General features: G+C 41.9%; 1 protein-coding gene across 6 annotated transcripts; it reads left to right on the top strand.

Annotated features, from left to right (window-relative positions):
• strip2 (striatin interacting protein 2) lies at nucleotides 1–27528 on the top strand. 6 transcript variants are annotated; one of them, XM_083999632.1, is made up of 22 exons: nucleotides 1–219; nucleotides 5665–5734; nucleotides 6787–6861; nucleotides 10127–10261; nucleotides 10643–10763; nucleotides 11852–11920; nucleotides 12731–12837; nucleotides 12950–13077; nucleotides 13484–13672; nucleotides 14438–14488; nucleotides 17427–17659; nucleotides 18603–18668; nucleotides 18758–18821; nucleotides 19492–19563; nucleotides 19698–19772; nucleotides 20171–20268; nucleotides 20470–20596; nucleotides 21870–21970; nucleotides 22480–22546; nucleotides 22637–22741; nucleotides 23649–23853; nucleotides 24884–27528. In XM_083999632.1, exons 1-22 carry the CDS (start codon nucleotides 199–201, stop codon nucleotides 25132–25134), a joined length of 2430 nt encoding a protein of 809 aa, XP_083855758.1. In that variant the 5' UTR covers nucleotides 1–198; the 3' UTR covers nucleotides 25135–27528. The 6 variants fall into 6 exon arrangements, with proteins under 6 accessions (XP_083855758.1, XP_083855757.1, XP_083855754.1 ...); XM_083999631.1 differs by having other exon boundaries at nucleotides 6787–6870; XM_083999628.1 differs by having other exon boundaries at nucleotides 1–309.

The raw sequence follows: 27528 nt of genomic DNA, 5'->3' as shown, positions 1-27528 counted from the left end.
TCTCTCTCTCTCCCTGTGTGTGTGCGTGTGTGTGTCTCTCTCTCTTTCTGTGTGTGTACATATATAAAAAGCTCCGGAGTGCGGTGGCTGCTCCTCCTGGTGCGGTGCCGGTGCAGTCTCTCAGCTCTCTCCACCGGACCCGGTAATGCACTACCCGCGGAGGAGGTGAAGAAGTGAGCCCGCGCCGAACCGTGCAAGATGCAGGCGGAGGACATGGAGGTACCTATCATTAATAACCTTAACGATAACGGCGACAGACAGAGGCCGAAAGGGAAAGATGTGTTCAAGGATCAGCAGAAGGAGTCGGAGGTAAATGTGAGAGGCGTTTTGTGTACAGTCAGTCGCCTACGGCAGCTTATGGTGTGTAGGAGCGCACTGGAAGGTGTGCGTGTGCGCCCTCCTGCATATGTGTGTGTGTTTTAAGTGTGTGTGTGTGTAGTGTAAATGTGTGTGTTGTTGTTGCTGGGGAGCTTTCTGACCAGCTGAATGTCCTCTCTCCATGCGGTGAGTCGCTGTCTTGGCTCGGCAGCGTGCATGCATGCAGACAGGCAGACACCCGGGTGTTATTTTGGCAACCGGCTCCTATAAATAACCCAGCTGTAATCCTACATTGGTGCTCAACGTGGGGAATGCAGGTGGTGAAATGTGACTGCTGCTGTCAAGACCACCACTAGCACCAGCACCACCAGCACCAATAGCCTACTGTATCTCAATATCACATTCATTCAGCCTAGCTACTGATTATAGATTTTGATTCCCTCGTGTTGTATCTCTTGGGTTATTATAATATCCATATCACTGGAATCCAAGGAAAAGCAGAAAATCCTCACATTTAAGAACCAAGATCAATATTTAGTTGACTTATTAGCTTTGGACTAATGTGTTTGATAGTAATTGTCTTACAGCTCATTGATCAGTTCATTGACAGAAAAATAACTGGCAATTGTGGTAATTAATATCATAATAAACCAATGTACAGTATAATGTGCCTTTAAGCAGATGGTCACACAAACCAATTCAAAAATGTCACTTTGGGCTTTTTTTCTTTTCACTGTTTTCATCCACCAACAAAAACAATCCATACAGATAAATCAATAGTATATTTGACCTGATAATATTCTTTTTAATCTAGTCACAAAGGTTTAAATATTCCCATGGATCAAGTTCACACATTTAATGTGATTTTAAGAGTGTTCTTCTGAAATAAGTCCACTCTGCTTTTGTAGATATGGACGATTCACATTCGGTCTGATGGGGGCTGTTTCAGTACCATGCAGCTATAATTTATACCCTCATGAAAAAATAACACAAAGATGGGGGTTCACTCCTGGGTTGTTCAGCCCAGTGAGGTCAGACAGGGCCAAAATCCAGCCCATAAACACTGCTCCACCTTCTGTGTGTGAGCACATTGGACGGTTTTGAGGGAACTAGAGCATATTCATCTCATTGCATTCTGGGAAGTGGGGGGAGGTGGGGGTTGGTTGGCTGGTTGGTTGGTTGGTGGTGTGTTGGGTGAATGACACAGACGTTAAAAGCACTTAACGTCAAAGCCATGTGTTGATGTTGACGCTCCCTGGACTCGCTGCACTACTACGACTGGGATCCAGTGTCGGTCTGTCTGTTGGGTGAAGTTAACCTCAAAATCTGATTCATTCATGGATGTAAACTGTCCGTGCTTGGTGCTGGGTAGAGCCGTCATCTGCTGTCTGTGTGGCATATGTCGGTAGGAGTGGGGGGGTGGTCTGCCTTGACGCTGTGCCCAGTGTTTGCACACTGATGTGGTGCATGCAGAGTGTTCGAGCACAGACGCTGTGCCAGTTTGGAGCAAAAGGGCCCAGCTTTCGTTATCAGCTGGAGGCGGAGGGGGAAGAATGGATAAAAAAAAGACAATTTAGAGAGAGAGAGAGATGCAGCGTTGTCTCTGTTGGTGCTCCGGGGGATTATAGGTCTCGGCTGGGTGTGGAAAGAGCGGTCACATCAGTGTCCCCAGGTGACAGTGGGATCTTTATTAAACCCCTGAAGGATGAGACGACTTTAATAGATGGCAATTTAGATAATCAAAGCAGAGTCATCAATGAGGAAAAACTGTCAAAAGTTGCCTGGTTTCACTTTCTCAGATGTGAGGACTTTGTTATTAGTGCTGAAACAATTGATTGATTGATGCACTGAGTCAAATGATGGGGAATTAACTGCCTTAAAATAAAGTAAAGTAAAGAAAAGTAAAGTTAATCAATTGTTTTCTGAGTAAAAAGCCCCAAAATCAGTTGGTTTCAGTTTGTAGAATGAGAGATCCTGAGTTACAGATGAATGGTTTGCCAATGGTTGTGAATGGTTGATGAAAAACTAGGGTTAATTTAATGAGAATAATCATTAGTTTCTTTCTCAAACTAGGATTTCTCTTCTTTTTCTCTTTAGAATAAAAGTTAAAGAGGAGATGGCCCTTTTAATAGTAGGATTAGACTTAGATATTGTACATTTTAGTCTCTAGTACCTAGCACCAACAAGACTAAATCCTCCGCGTCCCATAATGCAGAGGTGTACTGAGGGCACCCTGAGATTGTAAAAAGTGAGTCCATATACTGTAGCTGCTATAAATGAGAATGAGAATGAAAAAGGAGGGAGTATTAGTGAAGAGCAGTGTCAGACAAGGGTTACCTTGGGTCAGGGGAAATTGTTGGGAGTTTTCACAATCGTCCAACATTTTGTGCACTAAATTAATAATTGAAATATTCAACACACTGGTGAGCAATGATAAATATTATATGAGTTAATCGGCTTGAACCATCAGACAGCAGGATGAATGGAGGGGTTGTGCTGTGGCAGCGGTGGATGAGTGTTGGTGTTGCCTGCCCGCAGCGGTGATGATATCACCCTACGACTCTGTAATAGCTACTGTATATGTGAGGGAAAGCAAACAGCACAGTGAACACCATAAACGCTTCCCTGTTGTAGAAGTTTGTGTTAAATTACAGTAGCAGCTTTAGTCGGCATTGATTTCACAGTTTAAAAAATAGATTTTGCATTTTATAGTGAAGTGAATTAGTTTTAAGAGACACAGAAAAATATGTACAAATAAATAATATACTTGTATAGTTTGAAAAGCAGCTACAAAATTTTAATTTCCAGTGATTCATCTTTAAGATTATTGTCAAAGAAATTAATATATCCTAATTGGTCACTTACATCTAGATCAATATTGAGCGTTATGTGTTATTGAATGAATTAGTGACATTAGGCTGTAATGTAGCAGGCTGAAGAGGACTCTGGAGATGTAGAGAGTTGTAGCCAGTCAGTCAGAACTGGGATCACCTGCTAAGAAAGTGATGCAGCACCTGCTCACAAACCCACAGGCTTCCTGTACCTGCGCTCAGCCTCAGACTTGTGGGTAATTTTGTTGACTCATCTGTGCTCCCAAGTGTTTTTCATTTCCTGGTTTAAAAGTGCAGCGAGCGATGACATCAAATCACATCACCGGGGCTCGGTGTCATAAACAAACCGCCAGCTGCCGGTCTGTGTATTTCACTGGATGTTTGCAGCAGGTATTTATAGGAGACAGTTACATGACAGTTATTTAACCAGGATATAGCTGACTCAGAGCACATCCTTATTTACAGTCTGTGGTCCGGCCCTCGGGGCAGGCTTCACAGGGTTAAACACATCTAACACTCAGAGCTCAGAGTCTGTCAGTGCTGCCGGTGGTGTTCCTTAATTCTCATTAACATAATATGAATCTTTAATCATCCCTGTAGGGAAATTTAATCATTTCACATCCCCCACCCAAAAGATAAGGAGATAAAAATGTTCTAGTCACCAGGCTTTTAGACAACTATTTGTCCCAGTCAGTGATCATACGGAGGCATCACCCTCCATGAACCCTTTATTTACAACTCTAAAACTTTTAAACATACACTAGAAGGCCTTGATGTGACGGCCTGTGCTGCCTGTACGTCTACATGCTTTTTCGTTGTGCCTTAAGTGAGTTGTGATCATTACTGTATGTGCACTTTCTATTCCCTATATGTGAGTGAAGTGTTTGTTTCACTTGTGTGTATGTGACCAAAAGAGCTTTTTTTTTTAACAGAGTGAGGAGATTTTGATTGGTCGTCATTTTCTGACAATTTGAGGGTTTAGTTTTAGGATTAGACTGGGTTATAGTAAGTGGGATTTCAGTCATGGTTTAGTATAAGGGTGTGGTGAAGAAATGTTAATGATGTCCTCACCAAGATAGAGGAACAAGTTACAGGCACAGCTGTACTTTGCGCTTATCTACATGCTAACCTACAACCTCACAATCACAGGGCTATACTGACATTTTGCAGGTATAATGTTAAAGACCCCCTAAACCAAAAATGTATTTTTTTAAATTATTAACATGTCAATGTAGTGTTTGGGTTCTGCTACAAGACATTTCAGCAGCGAAGTTGCTATGCATAACTGAGCATTTTAGATTTGAAAATGCAGTTTCAAAGCCAGAGTCTGAAAAAGTTGGATTCAGGTTTTCAGCACCCAGTCAGGTTTAATACGTCAGAATCCATAGCAACCAATCCCGTTGATTTTTTTTTGCATCTCATTTGTTGTTCACTGTGATGGTGACACTTCACATCTACTAATACAGCTAGATGTTCAAAAGTAATATTGGTTGATGTGGCCCAGAGGTATTGTTGCTGCCTTGAATACGGGAGACCAGGGTTCAAATCTCAGTGCGAATTTCATGTTTTGACGTCTCCCCTGCTCTCGCACACCGCCGTTACCGAGCAACCCGGTAGCGGTAGGCGGGCGCAAGTCATGAAGCATTTGCATACTCATGAATATTCATAGAACCTGGATTTTTTTAATGAGGGGGAAATAGTAGACGTGTTTTTAGCTTCTTTGAGAGTTTTTTCAAACAACTTTTTTGTGGGAAAGCAATTTTAATCAAAAAATAGTCATAGCAGAGCATTATTTTTACAAATTTTAAAATGCCTCCTTAGGGGGACTTTAACAATATTCACCATCTTAGTTTCATATCATTGAAATAAAAAAAATCTGTGATTATTTTCCTTTGTCTGGACTGAAGTGGCTTGAAAAAGCTAAATGTACACTTGTGCAACAGCATGCAGCAGTGAGCGTGGTCACAGGGATCTGAATGTGTGCAGTTTGTCTGTCTCATGGGCACGTGCTAATCACAGGGTGAGGTTACAGTCAGAGCTCAGAGAGACCCTCGCTAAGCTGCTGTGGACCAGGGGTCATGTTGGCCCCTGCTGCCCCCTCTTTCCTCACCTCTGCATTATTACAGTTTATTGCTTCTTTATGTGCAGCCTGATGGACTACTTTGTTATGGAGAACCTCTGGTAGCCGTTTAATCACACTGATTAAAGCAGCACTGTGGCCGTGTGTGCCCAGAGAGAGCACCTGTAACTGTGAGCCGCTCTGGATAAGAGGATGTGAGAGGGAAAAAAAAAGTCCAGCAGCCAATCATAACGTGAAAAAACACATGATGAGGCAAACCTGTGAACGAAGCTGGAGAGTGCGTGGGCGACGTGTGGAGCAGACCGCGAATGGAGAACAGAGTAGTAGATGGAACTGGGAGTAGTGCGTTGTATGTTTGAGTATGTGTTTCTGTTTCATCGAGTTCAGGGTCAGACTACACTGTGTGTTGATGTGTGTTGTTGTTCTTGTTCGCAGAGCTCCATGGAGTCTCCCAACCTGGAGTTTGAGTATGGAGACACAGACACACTCACAGCTGAGCTCTCAGGTAACAATACTCACCGAAAACATTTAGAAATATTTTTTTCCCATGAATCATCATTCATGCAGCTGCTTCACTAGAAGCTTTGATCCATTTATTTTTCATTATTCAAACTGAGCCTGACTTTCAGCTACAATTATGAATGGTTGCAATGTGAGATAAGATAAGATTTCACCAACAGACTTGTGTAATACCTCTGGTTTTTACCTGGGCTACAGATTTTAATGTGCTGCTGCCGATTGGGAAAATTAATGCAGTCTCACATTCCTCAGCTTTTGCCCTGTCGTTTTATGTTACAGTGTTTTTCATTCAAAACAAAAAAAGGACAATAAGCTGACACACAGAACGAAATGTTCTCGCCTTGTCATGTTTTTCAGACATAGTACATATTGCGTGACTAATGTTATTATGAGTAATCATAAACACTGTGATTATACATTCAGACCTGAGGAGCTGCTCCAGCATCTGTGTATCTGGTAACGCCTCGTGTGTGATTTGCAGCCAAAAGATGCATAAATAGAGAGAGTTTCTGATTGTGCTTTAGTTTATTTGAAGTGTATAATTTAGATTCATGTTCTGTCCAGCACCAACTCCATATCCAGCAGTTGTGCATGGAAAGAAAAAAAAAAGTGAATAACAGCAGTGATTTAAAGTCAAAATGATTGTCCTCTTGGTTTATGGCAAGCGGCAGCTCATTTGCCAAGAGTGTTAGTCACACTGGCAAAAACACACACACATACACACATGAGCGGGCAGAGAATGGCAGCAGTCTTGTAGCGACAGCTCCTCGGGGGCAGAGGGATGATGTCTGCTCTGAGAACAGGAGGGGATGTTTGACAACGTGACAAATTGTCCGACTGTTATACTTGTTAGACAATCGCTTCATCCATAAAGAGTCAAAATATAAAAAAAAGAGCAGCAAGTCCTCATAATGGAGAGGCTGCAAACCAGAAAATTAAAACAATCAAGCCATTACCAAGAGTGTTGCTCATTAATTTCCTGTCAATCATCTTGTCGATTACTCAACCAGCTATAATCTTGTGTTTCGTTCTCCCCAGAGCTCTACAGCTACACAGAGGAGCCGGAGTTTGCCCTGAACAGAGACTACTTTGAGGAGGACTTCAGGAGCCATGGTAGTGAGAGTGAGTGTGAGTGTGTGTTTGTGTGTGACACTTCTTCCTGTGTTTAGATTACCTGTATGATAGCAGGTGTTTCCCTCCCTTCTCTGCCACTGCCTCTCAGGGATTGAAAGTAAACACAGTATGGGGTTACAAATGGTCACACTCTGCCAACAGCCAGTAAACTGCTGCTGCTGTGTTGTTGCTGTTGTTTATCACCGAGACCTTGACAACTCCTCCGCCAACGTGGACTGACACAACAAGACTGAGTGCTTTTGTGTAGCTCTGAACGCCTCTAATGGATCCAGTTTACTGCTTGATAACAGTGTTCTTTTAAGTGAAATGTTGAAGGTTAACTGCTCTCCCAACGTGCTGCACACAAGATAGCATGTGTATTGAAGGGAATTACAGGAGAAATAACAAAATTACAGGCTGACTGGAGTCAACCTCAGCTTAGATTTCAACAATTTCTTCGTCATGAGACCATTTCTCTCTTCCAGTCCTCTGTGCGTTTCTCCACTTCCCACTAAAAAGCTGTAAATGCCGTGTGTTCAGATCAGTTTTCTCACGTCAAAGGTACAACACAAGCCAAAATTGCTCTCCAGTGTGTCGTTGTGGTTTTTTTTTTTAAAAGCTGATTGGTGTGAGGTGACAGTGTGACCGGGTACATCAAAGCTCTGCTCTTTTAAGCTCTTCAAAGAATGAATATCCCTGCAGATACAGATGGGACTGACTATGTGATTAATTATTGGTTACCAGGAACAAAGCGGCTTTTCCCAACGTGGACCTTGGCATTATTGTCAGTCTGATGAGATGAGGCCTGAATACAGGGTTTCTTTACTTGATATGCTAAAGTAATATATCTTGTGCAGAAATCAGCATGTTCTCATGAATATAAATGTTTTTTTCTTGTTAGTATAACCAATACTCACCATACAGAAATAGAGTAGCATTATCATTTACTGCCATTCTCCCTTGTTTGGTGCACATAGTTCCAAAAAAAGTCAGTTTTCTGAGAATCAAGGGCCACTCATTTTGAAAAAAAAACTGTGTGGAGCAACACATACTGTGAATAGGCAAAGAGCCACAAAAACAGCGCACATCATAGACAAAAGAGTACCTTGCCATTTGGAGTTGAAAAAGAGCGAGATGAGCGCCGTCCTCCTTTATCTGACACCTCCTCTCCAAGCTGAGTGGTAATGAATAGCTGGATTAGATGAGAGCTTCTCTGGCTGCTGTTTTACAGAGATAGAGCACAGAGCTGCCGTCCGTGAATCAGAGGCTTTTCATTAGTGTGTCTTTGTGTGTTCAGTGAGCACTGTGTGTTAGTTGTCAAAGGGTTTGACTCTTTGACTTTTTATGTGTGTGTGCGTGTGTATGTATATATTACAGCCACTGACAGTTTGCTCATTAGTGCCCATAAATCGAGTCACTCACATGAATGATTACCACAACATGTCTAATTCTGATTGTGGGAAGAAAAATATAGTTTTGGGGACGGTGCTGAAATTAGAAAGTACTTTTGCTTCCTGACTTGAGTAGACGGTGCAGTCAGAGTATATTAAAAGATCAGGGCTCCTCACTGATCATGATGATGATGTTGCACTGCTAATGCCTATTACTGTCCACTTAATCAAATGAAGAGTCTAAGAATAGAGGACTTACACGGGGCTTGAATCCTCGCCAGAGAAGCCTGCATTTCAAATTCAATGCTTTTTGTAGTGGTTTGACATTGACTTCACAGAAGTCTACATTTTTGATAGTGGTAATAATCTTCCTTTTTTGTGTGCATAAGCTCTCTTCTCTCCTTATGATGCCACTGGCTCTGGTAATTACTGCTCTATGTGCACTCCTTAGCTTTCAGCTATTTCTAGAGCTGATGCAGTGGGCCTGAACATGATGTTAAAAGCTAATGACACACAGATCAAAGCAGTCGTCAGCCTCTATATTTACACACATAGGCTACTACAACATGATGACTGTGAGGGTCTGGGTCGAGATAACAGTTTGACTAAAACAATTTGCAGTCACCAGTGCTAATTACATTTTGCATTAGCCTACTGTAGACTACATAATACACTGTGGCTTAAATGCTTTATTAATACCACATGGTAATAGAGCCCAAAGTGGCTGATATAAAAGAAAATGAGTATCATAATATTCTACACTAAGCTAACAAGTGTAAATGATGAGACATAAGCTAAAGAGTGTGAACAGCTCCTAGTGGCTAATGATTCAGTATGCTAAAATGAGCATGATGCATCATCAACATGTACGGTTGATTCAGTGTGATAATGCAGAAAGTGTAGCAGTATGGTGGTTCAAGCTAACGAGTAATTCAGTTGCTAACACATAATGAGGTTGACAAGTTTGGGCTTGACTAGTGATAGCCAAATTAAGCTAACAAATAAAGTAAATAGTAAGGTACATTTTATTCATATAACACCTCTCCCAGATAAGAATCACAAGGTGCTTTAGAGCGAGAACATAATTGAGTGCAAATACAATATGATACAGCCCGAGAAAGCACATCAATCTAAGTTGAATAACAATGTGAAGTTAGCTTGTGTGTGTTCTTTTTTTGTAGAGCGGATAATATTACGTCAATTAGCTACTCAACTTTATTCTTCTTCTAAACTTGTGCCTCTGCTGCAGTAGCTAAGAAGTTTAGTAGTAGCCATGGCTAGTAGTCATGTTGTGCTATTGGTTCACAAGAAATTACAGCAATATGTTTTCCAACTGGTGTCTTTTTGAATATTTTACCTTTATTGATAGATAGGAAATGGGGAGAAAAAGTGGGGGGGATTGGGAAATGATGTGCTGCTGCCACTCACTCACCAGAGCACCCCAAAAAGTTGTCTTTTTAAAGGACAGGTCAACCTCCATCTCTTAATTTCCTTTTTTTTTTTTTTAAGTATATTTTTTGGCTTTTTTTGCCTTTATTTGATAGCACAGTTAGATAGACAGGAAAGGGGGAGGCAGAGAGAGGGGGAATGACATGGCAGGAAATGTCTGCCCGACACGGGATTCGAACCGGGGACGCCTGCGTTGAGGACTGTAGCCTCTACATGGGGCGGCCGCCTTAACCACTGCGCCACGCACCGCCCCTCTTAATTCCCATTTTTGATAAACACAAAATAGGCCTACCAAAAAAGAAGAAAAATTGCAATAAAGCACAGCATAGATACTGAGCTTCAACTGGGTTATTATCCGAGGCAAAGATACAGAGAAAGTGCCTCTGCAGCTAACCTTGAACACTGCTGTTGTGTCCTCCCTGAAGCTCGAGGCAGGAGGTGGATCGAGCTCACGGTGGAGGAGCAGAGGGCGTATGTGATGAGGCTGCTGGACGCGCTGGAGGTGACGGACAGGGACAAGAGGCTGAAGGTGGCCAGAGCCATCCTCTACCTGGCTCAGGGTATGTAGACCTGGCACATTGCAGCTACTCCAGTGTCTTTCATGAAAAACGTCCTGCACCATGCAACTGTAGCAGTTAATTCTCAGCTGTCTGTCGGTAACAACTTTTTACTTTACCATACATTCGCGGCTCAATACAGTTCCTATATTATAATATAATATAGGAACTGTATTGAGCCGCGAATTATATTATATTGTAATATTATTATTATTATAACAGACAGCAAGTGGCGTTCATGTAAAACTACATTAACTATTGCATGAGTGCAAAGAACAACACATAGTGTATTATGTGTATTACCCAATAACCTGGAAATATGAAATATATCGCACTTTTAAAAACATTCCCTTTGTGTACCATTTTGCTGTCGCCCTTCCTCAGGAGTGTTTGATGAGTGCGACACAGAGGTGGATGTGCTCCACTGGTCCAGGCACAACGTCTTTCTGCTTTATGACATGGGCATCTTCACGGCGCTGCTGGAGCTGCTCACCATGGAGATAGAGTGAGTAGTAGGCTACCCGCTGGCATCATTACAAACGTTACTTCAGCAGACATCAGTAGTAATAATAATGACTTGCAGTAAATCAAGACTAATGTGGCTTTAATGAAATAATCAATGCTTCAGTGTTACTTTAACATTAGTTTTGAGTGGTACTGTTTATATTAGCAGGTAAAAGAAAGGGGCACATGGAAAAGCAAGCTTGAGAGGTAGACAGGGCCTCAGAGGTGCAACACAGCTCCTCATACAGTATCAGTTTCCAGTTTGTTTCCTCCTTGGGTGAAGGTCTGCAGCAATAAAGGGAAGGGTGAGGGCTGTGATAAAGGGTAGATGTTCTATTAAAAATGTCAGATAAAGAAATGTCTTCCTTCCTATCTGGCGCTCTAGGCAGGTTTCATGCCACAGGTTCAAGCCCTAAAGGAAAAGAAGTGATGTTGATGTTTTCCTTGTTACGAGATCAAACATCTCTCAGAATCCTCCAATTTCTGAAGCCCAACTCCCTCAGCACGTCCCCCCACAGTTTCCTCCCCAAAATCCTCCATCTCCTTCCTACTACAAACAGGGCTCAGTCAAACGAGAGGAGGAGAGGAAGGTGCTGGGATTAAAAATACACAGAGAGTGACTGAAATACAGGAATACAGGAAACACACTGTCTGTGATCCACGCTTCAAACCGTGCGTTCAGGACGCGGGGCGGCAGCGCCTCCTTCAAGTCGGCTTTGTTGCTGCTGGTTCCAGTCCCAGTTGGGATCCAGCGCGTCTTTGTTGTTACATAAGCTGCTCTGAGGCATCATGGCACAGTCTGTCCTATCACCAGGCAGCACAGCCAAGCAGCGCAAGCAAGCCAATCAGGCAAACACAAACACATGGTGCTTTGCAGGTCATTACTTGGTATACAACAAACATAGAAAAAGGCATCGTATTGAAAATCTGTGTGAAACCTCATCTCTATCTTTTTGTCATTATTATTATATTATTATGTGGTTATTTATTCTCACCTGTTCTGTATTTGAATGCGTGACTGTGCAGACTGGCTCGTCATTTTAAATAATAAACTGCTAAAATAATATAATTATTTACTTGTGTGTGCAGTAACAGCCAGGCGTGCAGCAGTGCAGTGAGGAAACCTGCCATCTCTCTTGCAGACAGCACAGAGCTCAGGTGAGGAATATTACTCACAATCTAGTCCACCTATTCAAATCAGAAAGAAGCCAATAGGTGATATATAAAAAAAAATATATTAGTCTGTGCACTATATTTTCCCCCTCCTCAGTTTTATGTCTCCCTCCTTGCCGGCTTCCTTTACAATTCTTCAATTCATTTAGATATTTGTCATGCTTACCTTTCTATCATCTGGTCACACACACACGCACACACCTTAGTGGGAATCAAATTTAATTATAGTCTTAGTCTCTCATCCCCCCACATTCATTTTCATTCTCTACTTTCATTTAACAGAATTGATTTTTGAACAAACTAGGCCAAATGCTCCTTTCTACACACACGCACACACACATACACATGCTCATACTTTCACATACACACAAACCGTCAGTGCATTCCCCAGATGAACACTTGCACATAATTACAGGCTAGCGGAGTACATTTACACCTAATTGCAGCTACAAAATTGAGCTTTGTCGAGTGAATAAAGCATTTAATGCACAAAACACAACCTGACTTAACATCAGGTAATTATGAATGGATGGTGCATTATCTGACATTATCTGGCAGAGCCCATGAATCATCTCCTCCCATTTTAATAAACATGAGTGGACTGCATAAACCAAGCACTTATCATTTATTGTTACTCACCATCTCCTCCATTGTACTACTGTTTCTTGTACTGTACATGGAAACCTTTTAGGCCCATTATCATTGTTTGGACACCAGTTAAATGCCTCACACCCACACACACACAAATACAAACATAAACACATTCAAGCTGAGCTGTGTTCATGTTTCTTACAGAGTGTTACTGAGCATCATGTATTTAATGGTGGAGACCATTAGAGTTCAAACAGAGGACGATCGACCCGAGTGGATCGCAGCAAGAGAGGCCTTCAAGACTGAGTTAGGTGTGTGTTGTATAGTGTGTTCAAATTACATTATAGTATATATTAATTGTGATATCTTCACAGTTACATACCCAATCCAAAAAAACACTGGCTTTGACCATTGACCCCTCAGGTGCACCTCTGTACAACGGAGAGCCCTTCGCCCTTCTCCTCTTCACCATGGTGACCAAGTTCTGCAGCATGAATGCCCCACACTTCCCCATGAAGAAAGTACTACTGCTGCTCTGGAAGACAATACTGGTAAGTAGATCAACGACCTGCAGCCCCAGTCAGTTTTTGCGCATCTGCAGCTGTGTGTCTTTTCTAGCTGTGTCATTATGTTTTTTTATATTGTAAATTCTTATTAGTAAGGATTTATCAGACTTTGTCAGGGATGGTGGTGGGGGCTAGATAAATGAGATTTCCTCTGCACAAAAATAATTAGCCACTTTCTCTTGTGAAATCCTGATATATTTTGTCCTTCCAGACATTTAGAAACTATTTTTTTTCAATGTGAAGATTACATTGGTTAAAATCGTTATAAGCCACAGGCATTTTAAATTTGTAATCAGGGGTGTGTCATGCTACTTCCATTGTATTACTGTACATTCCCCACCCTCTTCGTTTCATTCTGCATTAATCTGTCCATTGTCGTGTCTCCTTCCAGTTCACTTTGGGGGGTTTCGAGGAGCTCCAGGAGATGAAGGTGCGGGGCAGAGAGCGTTTCAACCTTCCTCCACTACCGGAGGACAGCATCAAGGTGGTCCGGGCCATGAGAGCAGCCTCGCCTCCAGCCTCCGCCATGGAGCTCATCGAACAGCAGCAGCAGCAAAAGAGAGGCCGCCGCAGCCGCAGGGTACTGCCCCCCCCCCCCCTCCCCATTACCCACACACAAACACGTTTAGAGTGCACCAGTCGTGTGACATTGATAAAATCACCAATCTTTTATTTCCTCTTCGATCACCTTCATAAAGTAGGTTCTCTTCGAAGGCCTTAATGTTTTGACTGTGTTCCTGTAGCCAAAACACACACACACACACACACACACATACACGCACACACACACACACACACACACACACACACACACACACACACACACACACACACACACACACACACACACACACACACACACACACACACACACACACACACACCAACCAATGCAGTTTCTCACATAGTCCCAGTGTTGTGCCAGCTGTTTAAATATCTCCGTAACACAGAAGGTGAATGTATGTATGGTATCTATAACCCTACTGTGTAACTGAGCTGTATAACTAACGGCCTTATAAAAGCTAACTCAGACTTATTCCTCCATGATCTGCCTTCTTATCAATGAACAGCTTCATGTGTTTCTAGTAAAGTAGATCGATGTATTTCCCTCTGTGACTCATGCTCTAACTTTAGTGCCAACATCATCAGTTCCCTGTTGTAGGTCAGTGAGTGACAACAGATGATCTTGGTGCTGTGACAGCCTTGGGAATCCCAGCAGCCCCCTTGTTTTTTTTTTGTTTTCTTTTGTTTTTTAATGTAGAGCTTTGATAAGACAGGCTCTCTCTCTGTCGCTCTCTAATTGCCCTGTGGTTTCTCATTGCCCCTCTTCCTTGTGTCCCCACAGAGTGCCTTTGTTGATAGCTTGGAAGGAGACAGTCCCTTTACCAAGAAGCAGGTCTTTACCCACAAATTCCCTCTTTTCCTTCTGCATTTTCTCTCTGCATTGCGCTGGACTTTTTTTGCACTCCTCTCCCACACTTCTTTTTCCTGCCCCCTGCCCTTCTTTCTTCCTTTCTTTCTTTCTCTTTTCTTTTCCCTCTCATCATCTTCCTTCCCCCATCATTCAACCTCATCCATACATTTTGGGATGCACCAGAACTATTTAACATGGACTATATTCAACCCTTTTCAAATGTTGATTTAATTCTGGATCTTAAAAGAAAGGGAAGAGAAACAAGTTAAATGGTCTTGAGTGGTTTTGGTGCAGCCTTGCTCTTTCCTTCAGTTCCACTTAATCCACTCCTCCTATTTCTTTCATTTACTGTGACTTATCTTGCTTTTACACTTTTTTTTGTTACTTTTACCCTCCTTACATCCATCATTTCTCTTCCCTTGCTGCTCCTGCTCTCGCCTCTCCTTTCACTTTCCATCTTTTCTGTGCTTACGTCACCATTTTCTCCTCTTTCTCCTCCTCCACCATCAACTAACACCACAAACTCCATCTCACCTCTTCTTCATACTCCTACTTCTTCCTCCTCCTCCTCTCTCTTCCTCCTCCTCCTCCACTGTGGCCTGCTCAGTTCGGGGGTGTGGGGTTTGAGAGACAGGGCTGACTGGCTGGCTGTTGTCATTGCTGGAGCGGTCACTATCCACTATCCCATAAAGACAGTCACGTCAGACATCAACAGTAGTAGCATCTCCCTGGTAGTTTCATCACATTGCTACGGGGTTTGGCCTCAAAAATTCACCTTGCACTGTAGACTCTGGACTAGGGGTCAATGTCATGGAAATGCATTCATTGAGGAGGTGAAGTGAGATCACTCTGAACATAGTTTTGTTTGCGTTGGCGTATTTGGGTTTCACTTGACCTCTCTCTTAAATGGATGTCATTGAAAGCAAGTTGCCCCCTAACCCTGGTAGAAAAACACTAGCTTTACGTCCCACATAGCAGAGAATGGCTTCTCCATAGAGAATGGCTCACGACACAGTTTCTCCCCCTCTCTCCCTCCCTCCCTCTCTCCCGCCACTTCACCATACACTCACTCTACTCTTCACGTAGTCCAGCATTAGCACTACCACTGACGCACCATACATCAACTGCACTAGCTCAACTAATGTCCAGAACGCTGACTCATGCCTGATGCTTGCACTGTTGCCACAGTCATTCATTAGAGAATTTGTTTGAACTGAGATACTGTATGTGTGTATGTGTGTTTCGCACTTGATCTGAAATGGGATTGTTTGCAGAAAGGAGCTAAATATAAACTCTTTGTATTATTGGGCCTTGCTTGCATTTTTCTCTGCCTGTATCTTTTGAAATGCAAATGCGTGGTAAGTTGAATCGGAAATGTTGCTTGCAGTTGCTGTGGAAAGTTGACTTTTTGTCCCACTGTAGGCCAATGACTTTAGCTGCCCTCTCTGGAGTTTGGTAATTCGGTGGCTTTCAACATGACATTGAACTGAAAACACATGTTCCCACTTAGATATCTGAGTTAGATTAGATTTATCATGTCTCTACTACCTCATCTTATCTTAGTAGTGTAATTTAGCTAAGTTTATAGTTTAGCTTATCTAAGCTTAGTTCAGCTGTTCATAGCTTATCTTTATCATAGCTCATTTTTAATTTAATTTAGCTTTAACTTTGCTTAGTTTAGTGTAAAGACTGAAAGCAGAGTGAAGAGGCTATCTATATTCGCAAGATGATTAGGCTACATTAAATCTAAAACTATAGCAAAGAGACAGTTAGCTTAGTGCAACCTAAGAACAAAGCAGGGAAAATAGTGTTGCTGGGTGCCTGGGTCCAAAAGTTGAAAAGTTGAAATGTGCCTTACAGAATGTGAAAGTATAACATATTACCTGAGACAACCTGCTGGTGTGTGTATTTTGTGAACAGTCAAGCCATCTGAATCTCACGTTTCCCGTTTTTATGCTAGTCTAATAAGCAGCAAACCGGTTTCTCTGCTGTTTCATCTTGCACACCCAAAGCAAACAGCTAAACAGGTTTTTTCACTCATGCTGTTTAATTAAACCTTGTTTTATGAGTGTGAGGTTGTGTACAGTCCACACTTGATTGGCATGTCCACCATTTCTCTGTTAGTTTACCTTGCATGACTTTTATCATAACATAAAGTTCAGCAACACGCCTAAACTTGCTCTTGACTGGAAGGTAATTAAAACACCTCTGTAGGTATGCAAGAGCTTTAACCAACTGGTATTACATGAATATCAATCCTGTCTTCTCGTCTTGCTCTCTTTTAATTTGAGAAAAAAATACATTTCCCCAAATCTCAAATCATTGCTTTGAAGATGAGACCAATATTCCCTTTTTAATGTAGTGTCAGTACTTTGGGATTCATTTAACACTGCCGACATTACTGCTTTCATTATTTCTTAGGTTGTACACGATATGTTTCCATTCTGATCAATATGTGATATTTCAGGAATAGCCCTGTCAGCCACTCCATGTAATGCTTTGTCTGCAGGAAATTCACCTGGGTTGCGCATTATTGTTGATGACACACAAGTTTGACACTGTATATCCACAGGAATGGTACATGTCTAAATTGAAGGTGCTGTAGGAAATAGTTTTTCTTTTCTCTTTGCATTGTTATTGAAAAAGCACCAGCGTTACCGACCTAAAGGAGGGTGTCTGAGACACTCAGAGTCTACCTGCAGTCTGAATGTAGGTTTGAACAATGTGCAAACAAGCGAACAGCATGGATAAACTTGGTGAAGAATTAAAGGTTAAATACTGTATGCTGTTGGAAGAATTGTTTGTGGTGGATTTCAAGTCATTAGACAGATTTACAATTTTGCTGGTATTCAGGAACATTTAAATGAAAGACTAGGATGGTTTTATTTACTCAGCTACCTGTCCTCTCTCTCTCTCCCAGCCCCTGGTCAAACAGGACAGCCTGGACACGTACAATGAGCGGGACCCCTTCAAGAACGACGACGCCCGAGATGAAGAGGAGGATCCCGAGGACACGGACAGCGGCATCGAGGGCGAGGTGGACCCACTGGACCGTGATGTCATCATCCAGCCCCCGCCACCACCACCTCCCCTGAGACCTCCAACAGAGAGAGTCAACTTCCCGAAGGGTCTCCCCTGGGCCCCTAAAGTCAGGTAAATGGCTCAGTTTTTGTTTCTTTATTTAGCTTTTAGCTGCAAGCCTTTTGGCTTATGAGATCAGACTTGTTCCCAATGATTGTAAAGGTGCTGTAAAGTTTTTATTTCTTACTTCAGAATAAACACACTGATTATATCTATACACAGGCCTGAAAGTTACAAAGGAAGTGTTGCAGCACATAAAATGGCATTAGAAACGGCTTATATGAGATTTTCCTATGAAAAGTAATGCAGGTATTTATTACTGTGACAACTAAAAATGATCCCCAGCTGACTTTTTAATGTTTTAACCGCATTTAGCTTTTATTCCACAGAATAAAACCTTTTAATGATGTTTGGCCACCTGCCATATTGACCACAAAAGTAGAGAAAACTTCCCACCCACCGGCAGGATTAACACCATTTGGCTAACAGCTGGTGTCAGTTTCCCACCCTGATTCTCTGCCACCATTTGAGCTAAAAGTGAAAACTAGATATTAAAAAAAAAATCTCTCAGTTTTCTTTTTTATAATCACCCAGCAATATGCTCTCCATCTGTGTTTTCCAGACAGTAGCCTGTGCGCCTCTCCAGGGTGCTGCTGCTGCTTTGGGGACATGAATAATGCAGCTGAGAGAGGACACAAACACTTTATAGCGCTGCATTTATAATGCAGTCGGTATCAGCAAACCTATACCCTGTTTCTCCTTGAGCAAACCTTATCGTTAAGTGTGTTTGTTTCCGTGTCTTTGGTTCACAGTGCTGCAGCACAGGAGCAGTGGGAGGTTCTGAACCTTCATGCACACTGTGTGACTGATGAGATTTGAGAAGCTGATGTGTGTGTTGGCGTGGGCGTGTGCACACTAGTGCTTGCTGGAAAAACGGATGATTAGTTGCCTATTTGGATGCACACAGTCTTAGACAAATCTAAAATCTGACTGCAACCCGTCTCTGTATTCACAGGGAGAAAGACATCGAGCACTTCCTAGAAACCAGCAGAAACAAGTTCATCGGCTTCACTCTGGGAAAGTGGGTATCTCAGCCGAGAAAACAAGTCCATGAAAATATTCTTTAAAATGTGTCTTCTCAGTCTGATGTAACTGTTCATTGTTTTGTAGTGACACAGAGACCCTGGTGGGTCTGCCCAGACCTATTCACGAGAGTGTCAAGACTCTTAAACAGGTGAGGACACTTCTAATATTGCGTCTTATTCCGTTATATTTTTGACTTTAAGAATGACACAGATCCACATTTACAAATGTCCTTATCATTCTTGTTTTTATATATTTTGGTTTTTTTAATGAATGTTTCTCAAAATATGGTTTAAAAATGATTTAGACTCAAGATGAACTCCTAAGATTTTTGTGGTTAAAGGGCAAAGAAAAAACATGTTTTCAGGCATAAAATACAAATTAATATGCTATTTATGACACAACTTAACATAAATGTCTAATAAGATATTAAAATGTGGTGATATTTCATATTCAAATGGTCAAAGGTCAAATTCACTGTGAGATTATAATATTCAGCCAAATACCTCTGGCTGTTATTCACTACTGTAACTCAGGAAGTTGAGATTGTGACCATAATTTTCCTGCAACTTGCCTGGTTGGTGGAGGCCTATGACCGCAGGGCTGTAATTCTAGTTCTTGTGTGCGTTGGCTTGTTATGGTCTCCTGATCAATACTCCTTCACTGCTGAATGCTCTGACACTGGCATCCCACTTAAAAATCCATACGATCCGTTTAAGCAGACAGAGAAGTTACACAGTGGGATATCCCTCTAGTTGTCAGTCAGCAATGCTAATTAACACATTTGTTATCAATATTTTGTGTTGTTTTTTCCTCCCCAGCACAAATATGTGTCTATTGCTGAGGTCCAGATCAAGAAGGAGGAGGAGCTGCAACAATGTCCAATGACTCTGGTCAGTTTTTATCTCTAATAAAAAAAATGTAGATTTTCCTCCAGTGAGCTAATTACAACCTTTCAAAACCACACAAAGTAAGTAGTATTTTGTTTGTTTCTGAAATGTGACTTTTGTTGTGTTATGTTGTGTAGGGTGAGGAGGATGTGGAGGAGACACCAACAGAGATGCTGTACCTGGGCATGCTACCTAACCTTTCCCAGTATGTGGTGAGTAGCTCATAATACTACATAGGACTTCTGCTCTTTATTGGATATGGTCACCAACCAGAACAACATATGGCATTTCTTCATCATGCTTCCTTACATTTGACCATGGAGACACACTACAATATGACTTGTCTGCTCGAAAATGTGTTTTTTTAATCCAGCAAAACTGTGTAAACCTGCAGAATCTTAACTCTGATTAAAGTTTAGTGAAATTAAGTTGGAAATAAGTGTTGGAAAAACGTTTATACATATTGTTGGACTGCATATTTATCTAACATTACTGTACTGCAAATATCCAATGTGTGGGAAGCAGTTGAGAGGTTATATTTTGTGTTGATGCATACATTTCAAACTGTGTCTAGGAGTACTGTTGCATTGTTTTGTTTTTCCTGTGTCAGATTGCCCTCCTGAAGCTGCTGCTGGCTGCAGCTCCCACCTCCAAAGCCAAAACGGACTCTATCAACATCCTGGCTGACGTGCTGCCTGAGGAGATGCCGTGAGTTCTGTGGAAAGATTGCAGCATCTATTTAAGCTGCTGAGCCTCGTACTGTACTGTATATTAGTATGCTGCCGGTGTCACTGCCATCTTCTAAGTGCATCTTTACTCTGACACTACAAATGTTCACAAAGCGTTTTTTTTTATCCTGGGCTGATCAATTACTGTGTGTGTGTGTGTGTGTGTGTGTGTGTCCTTCAGTATCACAGTCCTTCAGAGCATGAAGCTGGGTATCGACGTGAACCGTCACAAGGAGATCATCGTCAAGGCCATCTCTGCTCTTCTGCTGCTGCTGCTCAAGCACTTCAAACTCAACCATATCTATCAGGTTACACACACACACACACACACACACACACACACACACACACACACACACACACACACACACACACACACACACACACACACACACACACACACACACACACACACACACACATACACGGACAAAACACACCTTCAGTCTCCCCTCCTACCTCACCTCACATCACCACCTTTCTCTCCTGTTTCATTTTTCTCCTCTGCATCCATCTTTCCTCCCCCCCAGCACACAATATCCCTGCACCTCCCCCACTATCCTCCACCTGATTATCCGGTCAAGCGTGCCATTACTTTCCTCCTTTCATCCTCCTCTCCTCCTCCTCCCCCCACCTTTGGACCCCCATCCCTCCTCCTCCTCCTCACACCTCACAACCTGCATCGGCCTTACAGACTCACAGTTGGAGTCGTGTTCATCCCAGTGAACACAGGAAGTGGGGAGCATGTGGTCTCAAATCTGCTCTTTTTTTTTTGGCCTCATTTCAAATGCTCAATATCTTGTTTTATTTCTACTATCAGTTGTACTTGTGTGTGCTTCACTGGGCTGAGGATACAGTATAAGACACATTCCTCCACACTGGTGTAAGTGGCTGCTCTTCACAGTTGCAGTGGTGGCGCCCTCTGCTGTCATAATAAGAAATAACAGTTAGACGCAGTAGCAGAATGCAGCTGTAGTGGGAAGTCAGTCTTTTAGCATTTCATACACAACACATTGTATTGTGATAGCTGATTTTAGGCACAGATGAGTTTGTTGGGAATTGTTGTGTGCAGAGAATACATCTTAATATAGCGCATTTTAAACAACCACAGTCAATAATATACTGAAATATGAGCTCATGAGAGTTTCAGCAGCAGAATTGCTCCTGGTTTTTAATCTCCTTGGATGAGGTGAAGGATTTATATCCCCGTCACATGAGAATGAAAATCCTCTGGTTCTTGACCTTTTTCCCCACAAAGGAAACTCATCAATGATACAGGATTATTGGCTGCAGGATTATTTTTTTCTCTTATTTTTAGAGGTATGGATTTTCCATCCTCGTGTTTGTCCCTTTGACATCATCATCTGTCAGTCCTTTATTGTGTCTCCTACAAGATCTAAAAAGAGCTTCAACACATCAATATACCACAGTGACTCGGGAATAAATAGCCATCTTTTTATAACACCCAAATTATAAATTCAGACTCGTGATCATTGAAATGAAAAGTTACATTATTAGTAGTTCTTTTCCAGGCTGTCAAACTCTAACTCTTTCACACCGCCGCCTCCTCTATTCCTGCAGTTTGAGATTGTCTCCCAGCACCTGGTGTTTGCCAACTGTATCCCACTCATCCTCAAGTTCTTCAACCAGAACATCATGTCCTACATCAGTGCCAAAAACAGGTAGGATCCTTTTCTCTTGGACTCAAAGCAACACTTCTTTAGGTGATTACAAAAAAAAAAAAAAAAAAAGACAGACTTAGTTTGACACAACTGAGACTAGAGCAAAACTGTGTATAGATCAGTAGCATATATCAAACGGAAGCAATTTAAGAACTCTCAAAGAAAAAACTTGTTTCCAACATTAAAAAACAGGCAACCTTGTATTGTGGGTGTGACTTTCGAGAGGAGGCACAGATGGCCTCACAGCAGCAGTGTAGTCACAGGAAACTCAGGTGTGAAAGAATAAAGCTGACAGGAGACCTTCTCTGCAGGTGATAGGTGTATTTGGCTCATTCACAGGTTGTAAAACTGGACAGACCCAGAGACTGGACTGTAGAAATTCGACAGTAAACTATTACAAACTGTTTTCTCCACATCACAGCTTTTGCACTGCAAGATTATTTGCCAAAGAAATAAAGGAAATGGGTAAATTCAAGAAGTGTTACGGATACTGTGTGTTTCCATTGCAGTATCTGTGTGCTGGACTTTCCACACTGTGTCGTCCATGAGATGCCTGAGCTCACAGCTGAGAGCCTGGTGAGTCAAAACACCTGTCTGATCCGTACTGCCGGTGCTGCAGTCGTCCAAATATCGTTAAAATCTCACTTCATGTGTGCGTGTTTTCAGGAAGCAGGAGACAGCAACCAATTCTGCTGGAGGAACCTGTTCTCTTGCATCAACCTGCTGAGAATCCTGAACAAGCTGACCAAGTGGAAACACTCTAGGACCATGGTGAGTAATCCTGAATCACTGCAAAGCCTCGTAGCACTGGGGTGAGGTTTTTTCACCTGCTTGTTGATCACTGATACACTTTTATATGTCAATCGCACATCGGTAGAATCCAATATGCAGTGTTCTGTGCGGTTGAATCAACCAATCAGCCTTAAAGGGATAGTTCAACATTTTTGCAAATTGGCCCATTGGCATAATCCCTATAGTTTTAGGAGCAGGTTTGTTACCTTTAATTGTCTGTGCTAATGGGATTTCTTGGTTTCCCCTCATCAAACTCATCAAATACACAATCCAACAACTCCAAAATGCTCTGGTGGACAAGTTGTAACCTGCACATTCACCACGCTATGAGATAATAACGGAACGTTACCAGACGGGATTATGGCAATGGGCCAATTTGCCAAAATGTTGAACTATCGCTTTAAAATATTTTTGAATCCCTTGGTAAACAGGACACATGACCAGATTGTGAACCACTGTATAATTCTTGTGCATTTCTGTTTGTTTGTGTGTTACCTGCCAAGGGACTACGGATGCAAATTAGCAAATTGCTAATTGCTAAACTGCTAACATTTGTGCACACGTACGAATGTTCATTAATGTGTATTGTCCCTTTTAAATAAATAAATAAATGAATTAAAAAAAAAAAATCTTCCTTCTGTGTTTCACATCAGCATCTAATTACAAACTGGAAAAACCCAGCAGGCCACGATTCTGGCCACTATTCTGAGGTGGCACAAAAGCTAATGACTAATAGGTTTTTCTTTTCTTTTTTTACCAAGATAAACCAAGGTCAGAGTGAAGAGGACACTAAGGAATATTGCAGAATAAATGTTCCAGCTATGGATGTACATTTTGTCTCTAACTTGCTCAGACATCCCCTCTTTCATTCCCAATTCCTCCCCAGATGCTGGTGGTGTTCAAGTCTGCCCCCATCCTGAAGAGAGCTCTGAAGGTGAAACAGGCCATGATGCAGCTCTACGTTCTCAAGCTGCTTAAGATCCAGACTAAGTACCTCGGCCGCCAGTGGAGGAAGAGCAACATGAAGACCATGTCGGCCATCTACCAGAAAGTACGCCACAGGCTCAACGACGACTGGGCCTATGGAAATGGTAAAGAGCTGATTGTTGAAACGGATGAAACTGAGATGATAAAGAACTGTTCTGACACTTTAGAGATGATGATTCACATCCAGTAATGAGTCAGATACGGTTAGGATGTCCACGGCTTATTATAAATTATGTTCAGTCTTTTTTTTCTCCAAAATTTTGATTCAACAGACTTTTCAGAGATATATTCAGTAATATAGAGTTCACAGCTCGAATGAGGACGAATAAAATCACAGAAAGATGAAGAGAACAGGGTAAAAATTGATAGGATAAGCAAGAAAAAAATTATACAAACAATTAGAGTAGGATAATCAAACAAAAGCAAAATATTTTTTTTATTTTATTATTCTAACAATTTAAAAAAAGAAATTGAAAATTGGTTTCTTAATATAGGCTACATTTATTATTATTCTCTGCCATCACTAGTGTGGTGAGTAAACGTGTGACTTATGTGGTATATAAATATTGTAATGTTCCGTCTCTCAGTACATGTAGGAATAATATGCAGAACATATTCTGGAGCCGTGACTCCATTTATCCTCTTGGGTGTTCAGAGATGAAATGGTCATGGTGATAATTAGTCCCAGCAGTCGCCCTCCACCTTCACACACAGCTGATTAATACAACACAGACGTCCACTCAGAGCCGTGTGAACATTTCAGGTTAATACCTGCTGATTGGATAATTAATGGTTGATGTTTACATTGGTGCTCATGTGTCCGTTTTAGTGGATATTGTATGTTTGTGTCTGGTCTGTGCATGCCATGAAATACGATCCTCCAGCAGCCGCTGGCAAGCAGGATTGCGTTGCCATAGCAACAGAGAACGGCGGACTTTTCAGGGTCACGGTCCCTTGCGGGAGAGCAAGCGATCTGTCACCATGAGTGTTAGAATCGATGTGTAGAGGCAAAAGAGAGGGAGGGGATGAGAAGGAAATGATAGGATGGAAGGTGTTCCTGAGAAAAATTTGATGTTTTTCATTTAACATTGAAAATGTGCTTTAGGTTGACTAAATGCTTCTCTCTCATCCCAGATATTGATGCTCGGCCGTGGGACTTCCAGGCGGAGGAATGCGCCCTACGCGAGAGCATCGAGAAGTTCAACAGCCGCCGCTACGACAAGAACAAGAACGGAGACTTCACGCCGGTGGACAACTGCCTGCAGAGCGTGCTGGGTCAGCGCGTGGACCTGCCCGAGGACTTCCACTACAGCTACGAGATGTGGCTGGAGAGAGAGGTGTTCTCCCAGCCCATCCAGTGGGAGGGGCTGCTGCAGAACCCCTGATGAGGGGGGCGCGGGGGGAGAGGAGGGAGAGGAGGGAAGGGCGTGGCAGAGGAGAGGTTACATGCGAGTTTGCTGGAGTGTGGTGTTGCCGCAAAAACCCAAGGAGGACAGGAGGGAGGAGTGGGGGTCACTGTGCACTGTGCTGTCTGTGATGTGGAGGGAACAGAGGGGGGAAGGAAGAAGAGAGTGGAGATGGAGAAATCCCCTCCAGGTCACACAGTGATGGGAGGAGATGGAAAAGAAAATGACGCACAGTTGAAGAGCAAATGGAGCTTCCTGCTGTGAGCTCGGCTCAAATTGATGGCACACACGCACACACATACTGTACACACACGCGCACACACACTAGATGCTAACATGTGCCTATGACTACTGTGAACACACATGGACGTGACAGCCAAGACCAGAGGTAGCAGTTTATAAGAAACATCTTGTGTCTCTGTAGCAGGAAACTGTTTTGGCCAATTTTACTGCCCCCCCACCCCCTCCCCACCCCCTCCCCAATGTTACACAACAACACAAAAGGTCAGTTTATACTGTGTGTCCCCCCTTTACAAAATGTTGGTGCTTTTTGACTCCTTGGTGATGATTTCCTGTTTATTTCTATCCACGTATGTAGTCAGACATTTTATGATACATGATTTTTTTTTTTTTTTTGAAAGATGTGAATTTCAATGATTTCTAATCAGTTAATGCCTTTTTTAAAATTTTTGCAGTTTGTCGGTGATGGATTTGAAAGTTTTTCTTATGTCTTTTTTATAGAAAAAAGGCCTTTTGGAAGCAAACCACAGGGTCATTCTGATAGATAAATGTATAGGTTGGAGATATATAATCAAAAAAAAAAGGCACCAAAAGAAATATACCAGCTCTAAGTGTATATGGTTTGTTTGTGGGTGTTATAAATATGTATGCTTGGGAAGAAAACCTAGTTATCTAAAAATGGGTAAATGTAGAGAGGATGGTTTTCAGTGCACAAAACAAACAGCATCTGCTTGAAGAAACTACATTCTGAGAAAAGTTAGACATCATCTATTTTGTCTCTTTTAAAATAGAAAATTTACCTTGTCATATCAGAGGATACCAGTATATTTGACTTCAAAGTTTCAGTAATCACTAATGTCGCCCAGGATTTATCCATGTCCACGTTTTGAACCTCAGTAACGATAAGAATAGAAAGACTTCTGTTAGCAGGTTTATTTTGACTCCCTGCTTCAATGCGCTGTCACCCTCTCCATCTGCCAGACAACAGCGCAATAAGTAAAGCACTGAGCTCCCCGGTGGTGGCCATGGCGAGCACTTTGCCACGCTCGCTTGGAAGAACACAGCAACACAGTTGTTACGGAAAAACGGTGCTGTTTTTGTAGTTCGTACTTGAGCTGAACTCGCTCTGGTTCCTTTACCTTTCGACTACCTACTACCTGAGTTGAGAGCTGTGAGGTGTTTCCTGAAAAGCACACAAAGAAGCACGGAGGACAAAAAAAAAAAAGCATGGTCGCCTTTTTTTTTTTTCATATCACTGATTCAGATTGTCATCGACTCGCCTCGTGGGGCCAAGAGCCTTCATGTATTATCTTTGTACAGAACAATAATTTTCACACTCAGTCTCGTGCTTCTCTGTGGGAATGTGCATGGCCACTGTTTTGTTTTGAGTACTACCTGTTCACACTTTAATATGGTATTTGGAATGGCTTTTTTTGTCTAATGATGTTTCCAGCACAATTAGAGGATGTACTTTTGTATCTTAAAGTCACAGTGTTCTGCATTACAAGGGATTTTATTTATTTTTTCTTCTTCTGGAGGACGAAATGTTTAGAAAATATAATTGTACACTTTATAGATTCTCAGGTTTATGGAGATAATATATTGCAACAGTTTTAAAAGCTTCCTGCCTGTCATCTAGCTCACTACCTGTAGTGGTGAAAAGACAGTTATCCTCACATCCTCATACTAGAATATCACCTGAAGCACATGCGTAGACCGCACATTGTCACTAAACACAGTTAAATCATTGTGAGTTGGTTTTTGTCAGCTGCATTTATAGTTCAGATGTATTTTTGGTATCTTGTGCCAAATTTGAGTGCCATTTTCTATTTTCATTTTCATTGTTGTTGCCTCAATGGTCACATTTAAGGTTTTCCATTCAAATCACCACTAAAGGTTTGCAATACAGAAACATTATTTTCTACCTGAAAATTGTACAATCAATGAAAGTTGCTGTTCTCTTGTATCTGGTACAGTATTTTACCAGACGTGTTTAGCATTGTATGGATGTTACTACAGTATATATGTGTTTTTGTTACACACATTTCCATATCTGTATCGTATACTGTAGATGAATACTCAATACTGAATTTGTTCAGGGGTATGTGCAATTACAGATCCATAGAGGCATTA

This window comes from Trachurus trachurus (assembly GCF_905171665.1).
Source record: "Trachurus trachurus genome assembly, chromosome: 23".
Lineage (NCBI taxonomy): Eukaryota > Metazoa > Chordata > Actinopteri > Carangiformes > Carangidae > Trachurus > Trachurus trachurus.
This window is presented reverse-complemented; position numbering and strand designations above follow the sequence as displayed.

Excerpts from the sequence above, each read along its gene's own strand:
- strip2 (XM_083999627.1), top strand. The coding sequence starts at position 199 with ATGCAGGCGGAGGACATGGAGGTACCTATCATTAATAACCTTAACGAT. Across the intron at positions 17,660-18,602 it reads CCCTGGGCCCCTAAAGTCAG|GGAGAAAGACATCGAGCACT; the intron begins GTAAATGGCTCA and ends CTGTATTCACAG. Across the intron at positions 20,597-21,869 it reads AACTCAACCATATCTATCAG|TTTGAGATTGTCTCCCAGCA; the intron begins GTTACACACACA and ends CTATTCCTGCAG.